Source organism: Andrographis paniculata, unplaced genomic scaffold, assembly GCF_009805555.1.
Source record: "Andrographis paniculata isolate CXL003 unplaced genomic scaffold, ASM980555v1 Contig12END, whole genome shotgun sequence".
NCBI classification, from domain to species: domain Eukaryota; kingdom Viridiplantae; phylum Streptophyta; class Magnoliopsida; order Lamiales; family Acanthaceae; genus Andrographis; species Andrographis paniculata.
The window spans coordinates 2,045,638-2,055,659 of record NW_026137402.1 but is presented as its reverse complement, the minus strand read 5'-3'; the positions used below and the strand labels follow the sequence as shown (position 1 = coordinate 2,055,659).

The following is a 10,022-nucleotide window of genomic DNA, read 5'->3' as shown; positions in this document are numbered from 1 at the left end:
TTCGGGAATTAATTTATTCTGACAGTTTCGAAAATGAAATTCAAGTTTTCCCAAAATCGGAGTTGAATTATTTTGGGGATCAAATGCGATCCGATTAAACATGGATTAATTCAAGAAAACATCCAAATAATTCAACATGCTCTGATACCAATTGTTGAATATTAGATGCCCGATCCTTAAAGCGGAAGCGTACCTAATGAAGTCATATACAAATCTTGGGTGATTAGAGGTTTTGTCTTCCAAGATCAGAGAGCCGGCTTCTACTCTGTCCTTGACGGGTGAGGAGCAGAAACTGCAGGGAGAATCAGATCTTTTTAAGGCGTTCTGATCCTGGGGACCTAACCCTAGCCTATTTATAATAGGGCGAACATAATTGCAATTACAATTATGCCCTTAATTAATATTATTAATTTGTCACGTCACCAAAATAATAATATTATACGGATAGCTGCACTTTCATTCCATAACAATCAAACCTATCAGTCAATAATTAATTATATTAATTAGACCACTTAAATAATAAGAGTGAATAAAATAATGACTTTAACAACATATTCGATACACATATTTGATCTCAAATCCAACATGAGAATTTGATCGTTTTTTCTTTGGCCAACAATATTATTTGCTGTTGATTCCACATAAATTAGCGGGGGAAAGAAATGGGCGAACTAGAGCTCAACTCCATAGAAAGCAAAGCTACCGATGATGTGCGGATACTACATGATCTTGTGCATACTGAGGGATGGGAACTATTAAGTTAACTTTAGGATTTACTCTATGTTCTTGTCGTCCAAATCTTTTTATTATGCAATTTTCACAATTTTCCTAGTTTTCTCTTGACTTTGCAATCACTTTTGGGATTTGAACATGTTCATCGGTTTTAAACAATAACAAGTTTTCTGCATTCATTTTAGTGATGAGTCTTGAAAGATCATATTTAGTGTTTGATTTCTTTGCTTGCGAAAGATTGGTCTAGTTTCTGACAACTTTGTCAAAAGTGATCACAACTAGATTCGGGGTTTCATTTCCATTCACAGTGGGTTTTGGTAGGTTATAAAGATGATGATGTTGAAAAATATCAAAACTTCTTTATAGTTTGAGGCCACGAAAACAGAACGAGGGGGAAGGTTTTAAGGAAACCTTTGTATTGATCCGAGAGGCATATAATATTTTTGAAAATGTTGCCATTGCTAAGTATGAGATTTATTACAACTTCATCGTCCAACTTTGGTTCTGTATATGTTTTCTATAGGAGGGAATTGCTATATCAAAAGAAGATGCTCGACAATTTTTACATATTGTTTCGATATATTCATTAAATTATGTTAAAATAACAAACTATTTCTTTATTTGATAGATGAACTTTAAGGTGTGTTTACTTGTGGAATTTGCTTTTATTTTAATGTTTTAGATCTAGATTGTTTCAAAGGTAAAATAATTTAATATTAAATTAAAGCCACAAGTAAATATTGAGAATTTTGATTTTAAAATCCTATATAAATTCATGTTTAGTTAAAGAAAAATAGAATTTAAAATGATGGGATTTAAAAAATGGTCCAAAATCCTACAAATAAGAAATTTTTTTGTAATGAAATGTCATGTTACTTTTAAATCTCATCCTGACTTTTTAAAGTTTACTTTTATATCCCTTATGAAAAAAATAATATTATATTTATATAAAATAAAAATTAAATAATTTTAAAATTAATTATTATTTCAATTATAAATTAAATTAAATTTATATTATTTTTTATGGTACAATCTTTTTTAAAATAAACTAATAAATTCATTGTTTAAAATTATTATTGATTATAAATTTTATTTGAATTATAAAATTATAGGGATAACAATGAGTCGAGTTCAGCCCGAACTAAAATTCGTCCTGAATATAAATTGTTAGATTCGAGATCCAAATTGGATCCTATACCATATAGATTTGAAAAATCCATTTCTTTTTCATAATTCTTGAATTTTAATTTAAAATTGCACAGGATCCAACATATATTAAAATTTATATTTTTTATTAAAAAAAATATTATAATAAAATAATGAATAAGTTAAACTCAAAAAAAAAATTTAATATAATTATATTATTAGAAATTATTTTTTTATATGTATAGTTGATATATTATTAATAATATATTACCCTGAATATGACCCAGACCCCAGATCTGATACTCTAATAATTTGACTCACCTTCAAATAAATAGATCGTGTCCGATCGGGTCTCGAATTTACGCGAACATATCATACCGGATATTAGAAGTTTAATTTGTCAAAATAAATAAAATCATAGAGGACAATTATGTTATTTAGAATATAAAAATTCAAATCCCAACTCATATGAAAAACAAACAAGATATGAATCACATATAATTTTACCAACCATAGGATTCCAAATTCTAAATATAATAAATATCACATATAAATCCTACTTTCAATCCCACAAAAAAAAGTTCATCACATATAAATCTTACTCTAAAATTCAAATCCCACCAAAAGAAATCCATGAACCAACTAGAGCTATTTGGTTCAAGGATTTAATGGGATTCCATGGAATTTTGATTTTAAAATCTCATAGACTCCATGTTTGGTTAAAAAAAAAAAAAAAAAAAATTAAAATGATGGAATTTAAAAAATGACTAAAATCCTACAAACCGGAGATTTTGTTGTAACAGGTACCCCTTTACTTTTAAATCTTATTTTGAAATTTTAAATTTTATTTTTATATCCCTTATAAAAGAAATAATATTATATTTATATAAAATAAAAATTAAATAATTTAAAAATTAATTATTATTTGAATTATATTTAACTAAATTTATATTATTTTTTATGGTACAATTTTTTTAAAAATATATTAATAAATTTATTGTTTAAAATTATTATTTATTATAAATTTTATGGTACAATATTGGAGAAGAAAAGAGGATTGTGGAAGATCGAGCAGGGATTTGGGGAAGAAGAACGCCTGTGAGGAAGAATTGATTTGAAAAAAAATTATGAAATGGCCCAAATAATTATTTGAGCTCAATTAATTTATTTTTAGTAAATATAGCATAAAATTAATTTATTTACTTAATCTTTTGGTTTGGAATTAGTATTAGATTATTTTAATTAATTTATTTATAAATTTAATTGTTTTGAATTGTATTTAATTTTTATTTAATTTATACAAATTCATATTTATTGTAATTAATATTTTAAAATAACTTATAACTAATTGTAAATTTATTATTTAAAATTATTTTAAACAAGATTTTAAATTTTAATTTACTATAAATTATACATTTATATATTTATTTTTTTAAAGTAGTTTTAAAGGACAAAGACAAAGGGAGTAATATATTTTTTAATATTATATATTTTTAAAATTAATTATATTTATAAGTTAATATATTTTAATAGTTGATTTTTATTTTTTTCAAATAAAAAATTATATATAAAAGTTACATATTTTTGGTCATTGTCCCAAGTTCACTCAAGAAATTCTTCTTGGTTAGGATTCCTCCAAACAAGGGCGTATTTATTTGGATGATTTTGTAAAATTTTTAATATTTATTCAATTTTTTCTCTCAAAAAAATATTAAAGAAATTATAAGGCTTGTTTCTTCAACCCCAAACCTGCAATGTTTACTTCTTCTTTTTTTCTTTTTTTTAAAAAAAATTAAAATATAATTTAATATTTATTATAATACAAATAAATAAAAATTTAAATATATATATTGAGTATAATATAAATTCATAATCAAATCATACCACATAAATTTTATCAATTAAATTTAATACACATTTATATTATTATTCATTATCTATCGAATCAATACACATCAAAGCTCTTCAAACCCCAACCAAATCCAAACACAAAAGAAACAACAAAATTCAAACTCATCTCAAAATTCAAATAAAAACCAAACCCAAACTCAAATTTCCCCAAACCCCCTAAAGAAACACACCTTTATTTACATTGTATCGTACAATTATTCAAATTCAAATTTTTTACTATTCAAATCTCAACTTAAAATTCAAACTCCCAAACAAACACGCCAAATCTTTGTTAGAAACAATTTATCCAGTCATCTTAATAGCTTACATCATTTTTAATAAGTACAAAGGGGCGGGTTAGCTTATTTAAAAAAATAACTTCCAACCAAATATTTCATTTACCTCCAAAATACAGGATTCAACCAAAATCCATTTCTAATTATACACCAACAGATAGGGGAGATAATATTAATCCAACATCATTGTTAGTGTACACACACTAGAATGCAGTAAAGATTGTTCAAGAACTGATCGATTGGGAACATTAAGATCTACAAAATTGCAGGTACCTGATAAAATACTTGATGCATAGCTCATTTAGACTTCTGGGCTTCATCGAGTTTTTTCTTCCTCTCTTTCAATCGGTTAGTCCGAGCTTGTTTCTTCCCTATGCCAATCTGTACAAGGAAACAATATGTGTATATTAAGCAACATGCATTAGCTAAAGCAAGACCCTGTAAATATATATACAACTAAATGCAAGCAACTGCATATGAGCCATTCAATTTTCATACGTGGACTCCTAAATTAGAGCATATTTTTTTAGTCTTTGAGGAAACAAATATCGGTACAATAGTGAATCATGATCAAGATGGAATTTGCTATATAGAAGGTATCAGATGATTGACTATAATCCCATGAAGATATTCGTGCCAATAATATAAATAAATACAGAAAGTATAAGTATTACTTCACATGGCCACAATTGACTCTCAAATTGAAATCCAACATCTAAAGGAAACAAAGAAAAGTCAAAAGTTAGTATTCTTACCTCCATAGCTTCCAGAAGCTTCCTCTTCCTCCGGGGCATTACAACCTTTGCCATATTAGCAGCATCCAAACTTTGTTGCTTTATATCAGGGCCAGCATCTTCTTCATCGTCAATGGCGTTAATGCCACCAACCAAGGCAGGAGTGTTCTGGGAACCTTGTAGTTCTAGTTGAAGCTCACGCTGATAGTGTTCCTCCAACTTTGACATCTAAGTTTATGAAATGTATGAAAACATCATCAATTCAACACAACTTAATAACAGAGCACATTATGCATTGAATGAAGATGATCATCACATCAATATATGAACACATTTTAATTCATAAAAGGTATATTCTGTACCTTTTGTCTTCTTTTTTCAGCTTCGATATCTTCTACACGATCAGCAATACCCAGTAGACTCTGAGGATCATCCAGGTCTTCTTTTCCAGTGCCTGGTAATGGCAAGACTTCTTTCCTAGCAGCAGCCTTCAATCGTTCAATAGCTTCTGCATACTCAGGAACATGACCTTCTGCTTCATTGTCAACGAACGGAGACAGATGTGGAGGACACACACTGCCAAATTAACAATTCCAAAACTAAGTACTGACCCAACAAGTAATTAAAGGAGAACAATTAGAATTGCTAGATGTTGTAACTTACCATCCCACTATATATTTCACAGTAGGCAATATGATGCGTGCATTTACACAATCGTACACCCACTGTGGTTGCACATATTCTCTGGAAAGAAACTTGTGTCCTTGTGTTGGCCTATCAACAATCTGCAGAATATGCATTGCATACATTTAGATGTCTGCATAAAATAAATCAACTCATTGATATCTCAAGGGAACGACTACGGATAGTAAATTTTAGTTTCTAACTATTAGTTAGTCATCCAAACAAACACAGCAGCATAAACATGACTCTTGCATGTGACTGATCAACTCCTCAGGCATGTGCATAAAAAATAAAATAAAAATAAGAATAAACTACTTGCTGCCGTCTTTGTTTTTATCCTGTCCATTTGACTTCAAATCTGAAATATTATACAACTGGCCATGTCCCTTCAATACCAAGATTAAAGACTACATCTAACCATTACTATGGTGCCACCAACCAATAAATGTGATATTGGAAGGATGAAAAGATTATAACCAAAATTTAGGATTTGTTATGTTGTTATTAACTTGTCATTAGGGATGTTATTCTTATTCATCAAACCTAGCTGTGTACATTATTTTCAAACTCAACTCAAGCTCCTATCAAGCCAAGCTCAATCTTGCTAATTTTATGTATGAGCTTTTTAACTCAACATTTATCTATTGCATATCAAAGATATAATAAGAACATAATATAAATATAGTAAAAATATAATTTTATTTCTTATCTAGTATTTCTTCGACCTCAGCTCATTGATATGCTTACGAGCTGAACTTGAGCATTATCGAGCTCAAGATCGCACAACAAACCTGATTTTCATTAACACAAATACAAGAAAAAAATAAAAGAAAATATGGGAACCACACCTGATGTGTAATTCTTTGGTCAGATTCATCAAATGGTGCCCCTTCACCTTCCCAAGAAACTGTGCCACCAAAAGCGGGGATGATGAACAGTAATGATTCTCTAGGAACCTAATAAAGTAGCAAATGGACAAACAAAAACAATATCAGGGGGCAGGCATGCAGGGGAAGAGAGTTAATGAAATGAAATTACAGTGCACGGAAAAGTATAAACCCAATAAGTCCAAGCAAATCACCTCCCGACTCAGGAAAAACTTCATATTCTTGAAGAGGGTTTTACACTCCCGGGTTTCTACATCCTCGTCATCATCATTATGTGCATCCTCAAGAAGGTGCATTAAAGCGCCAGGTTCACTAGGAGGAAGCTCGACAAGTTCATCCTCCTCCTGTTGTTGGTCAGTTTGCATGGATTCAGGTGATGTAATGGCTTTTCTATTTGAAGAGGAGGCTTGAGCACCAGCATTAAGGTATCTCGACAAGGCATAAAGATCTGTATAGTTACAAAAACAGCGACAATGGCCAAATTTCTTACATTCGATTGACATATTGCTTTAGGGACTTGGAATTCCATAGCATACCACACAAACTAAAGATAAAAAACACACCTGCAGCCATAGCTTCCAATCGAGGATCAAGAATGGGTGGATATTTCACATTTATTGACTGATAAAGTCTGTAATTAACAAAACCAAGGAGGGTCTGCCAACAAAAAGGAACAAAGCAAACACGCCATAAAAAGAATTAGCACAAACTAATCACAGATCACAGATCAAATGACTTCTAAAATTTTAAAAGAGGAAGGCTAAACACATATAGCTCTGGTTACAAGGATGACATTGAAAACATATAGAGACAAATCTTTGGAGTCCAAGAACAATCCAATATACCAAATCTTTTCTTAAAATTTTGACAGAATGTTTCATGATTTAGGTTGGTCATTGGTGTACAAATACTTATGGTTTTCATTACATTGTTTCACATTGGGAACACCCAGTAAGTTTTGTAGTTCTAGTTCAGCTTAAAGAGGCAGAATATATTTACTTTCAAACCAAAGTTAACCTCAGTTTGCAAGCACATGAAAAATATAAAATTAAGAACTAAAACACAATGAAAAGAGAAAAAAAAAAATGAACTTACCTCGTAAAATTCCAAAAACGTGAGCAGGATTCTATAATCAACTTCTGGAAGTACTTGCTGCAATGCATGTGGGGTTAACCAAGTAATCGTCTGGCCTTCAACCTCTGCCTGCAAAGGGAACCAAACCCAATGTGAATGCATGTAGCTCACAACACAACCAATGAAGCTACATAAAATTATGTTATACATACTTGGTAATATATTCCTTTTACAGAAATGAATGTCTTCCTTAATTTATGGGTTCGTGAAATATAGGCCTGCCACTCATGACTCAACCTAGAAGCATCATAAATTCATCAAAGCAATGTAAGTTACAAAGAATCATAGTATAAATATACTCAACAATAAAGATGAAAAGCAACGCCAACCTTCGACAACAGTGAACTCGCTCCACAGGTATCTTTTCTCCGGATTCAGGATTATCCATAGCAGGCAATGCAGCAAACAGATGCACCATATTCAGACAGTCATCTAGATCCCTCAAAGCATCAACAAATTTAGGATACCTAAAACCAACGAAGTTAAAAATAAGCAAACAGCACACATGACCCTTAAAAACACATAATACCAACAAAATAAATTACTATAATAGTAGCTGAGTAATTGAATTCTACCTCTCTTTAACAAGCCTATCAAGCTTGTAAGCTGGCTTCCGAGTTAATAACCTCTCTACCAAATCCTTATTTTTCTTGGACTTGGCTTTTTTCACCTTCTTCTCATAGACCCGAATTTCCCTGGATGTTTCCAACAGGGGCTCGTGTTTGAGAAACATTAAGTCTTTCGTGTGGTAGTAAGAATGATGATTTCCTCGCACCTTCTTCCTCGGAACCCGAGGAAAAACACCTTTGTGGATGCATAGCTTCCTGAAACATAGAAAACACAAATAACTTAGTCTCAGATGCCTTTAAGAAAATACACAATTATCATTGCCCCGAAATCATCATATGCATGCTTCCTGAAAGACACAAAAACCACATGATTTCTTAGTTTCAAGTCGTAAGAAAATCCTAGTTTTATTTTCCCAAAACCGTTGGTTTCATAGCTTCCCGATATACACAACCAACGTGACCTTATATTCTAAATACCTTAAGAAAACCACAATTCTCAATGCCATAAAATCGCCGATGTTTTTGGAAAGTTACACCAAAGTCAAACCAAATCACTAATATTTCTGGAATCTCAAATACGCGGCTTAGCACTCTATGATCATTAACACGAATATTGAATCACATCGATAACACCACTGCGTCACAGCCAACGAGTGTTCTTCAAAATATGATGTCCGTAAGATAATCTCGATATCTAGTAGCGATGAATGTTCGAGACGTTTTGCTTTCTAAATTAAAATTTATGGAATCAATCATAAACACTGCTCGAATTAACTTAACAATCAAGGAAAACATAATATGAACCTGAAAACCGGAAGGCTGACTTGAAGAGATCTTAGTGCTTGTGACCTCGTCAGGTATTTCGCGGCGTTTCCTTCTTTTTTCTTCCCCTGCAAAATACATTAGGAAACAATTGAGCATAGAACATACTAATGCACCAAATCCCTGTTCGTTGAAGGAGAACTCACGGCTGGCCTGTAGTGCTTCGGCATGACGATGGCGACGGCGACGAGAGAGAGAGAGAGAGGATGAGCAGCACACAACACAGAGGGTTGTCTTAGGGTTTAGATGAATGCAAGAAGCTAATAATCCTCTCCAGATTTGTTATCTCAGGAGTAATGGTCTCTTATTGGCCGTTATGGAGTCGTATTGGAGTTTACCTAATGGGCTGGGCTTTGGTCGAAATTGATGCTACTAAAGAAAAGTCCACAAATACGACCCAACAATCCATTTATTTATTTTAAAAAATAAAAAATATAGACTCAAAAGCTATCTTTACTTTACTATTTTATATCAATCAGTTAATACTTTTTTCGTAATACACTCAGGGTTGTTTGGTTCATGGATTTTTTTTATGGGATTTAGATTTTACAGTAGAATTTAATATGTGATGGGATTTATTATATTTAGGATTTGGAATCCCATATTATGTTTGGTTGGTAAAATGTGGTGGGATTTATATTTCGTGGATTTGGATTTTTTATATTCTAAATGATATAATTGTCCTCTTATGAATTTTATTTATTTTGACAAATTAAACCTCTAATTCATTGTTAATATAAATTGAATTATAGGATGACAATAGATTCGCATAAACTTGAGACCCGACCGAGCCCGACCTATTTATTTGAAGTTAAGTCCAATTATTTGAGTATTAGGTCTGAATCCGGATCATGATCAGGGTAATATAATAATAATATATCAACCATACATGTCAAAAAATAATTTCGAATAATATAATTATATTAAAAATATTTTTTGAGTTTAAAGTATTCATTATTTTATTATAATATTTTTCTAATAAAATACATAAATTTTAATATACATTGGATCCGGTACATATGTAATTTTAAATTAAAATTTAAGAATGGTAAAAAAAAAATGGATTTTTCGGATCCATCAAGTCATACCGGGTATAGTTTCGGTCGGATCTAGTATAATCGGATCCAA

At 30.9% G+C, this 10,022-nt stretch overlaps 1 protein-coding gene across 1 annotated transcript; it reads right to left on the bottom strand.

Moving 5' to 3' along the window:
- Positions 1–4,125: 4,125 nt before the first annotated feature.
- Positions 4,126–9,177, bottom strand: LOC127255571 (pescadillo homolog). The gene is made up of 13 exons (XM_051281167.1): positions 9,041–9,177; positions 8,877–8,962; positions 8,079–8,327; positions 7,833–7,970; positions 7,656–7,740; positions 7,465–7,572; positions 6,933–7,026; positions 6,564–6,817; positions 6,331–6,438; positions 5,462–5,583; positions 5,161–5,374; positions 4,820–5,026; positions 4,126–4,445 (listed from the first exon to the last, which is right to left on the bottom strand). Exons 1-13 carry the CDS (start codon positions 9,062–9,064, stop codon positions 4,362–4,364), a joined length of 1,773 nt encoding a protein of 590 aa, XP_051137124.1. The 5' UTR covers positions 9,065–9,177; the 3' UTR covers positions 4,126–4,361.
- Positions 9,178–10,022: the final 845 nt, after the last annotated feature.

What these genes read in the sequence shown, in the direction of transcription:
- LOC127255571 (XM_051281167.1), bottom strand. Translation starts at nt 9,064, where the DNA reads ATGCCGAAGCACTACAGGCCAGCC. An exon ending in ATTGGAAGCTATGGCTGCAG is followed by an intron (nt 6,818 to 6,932) that starts GTGTGTTTTTTA and finishes GTAACTATACAG; the next exon opens with ATCTTTATGCCTTGTCGAGA. An exon ending in ACCAAAGAATTACACATCAG is followed by an intron (nt 5,584 to 6,330) that starts GTGTGGTTCCCA and finishes CATATTCTGCAG; the next exon opens with ATTGTTGATAGGCCAACACA.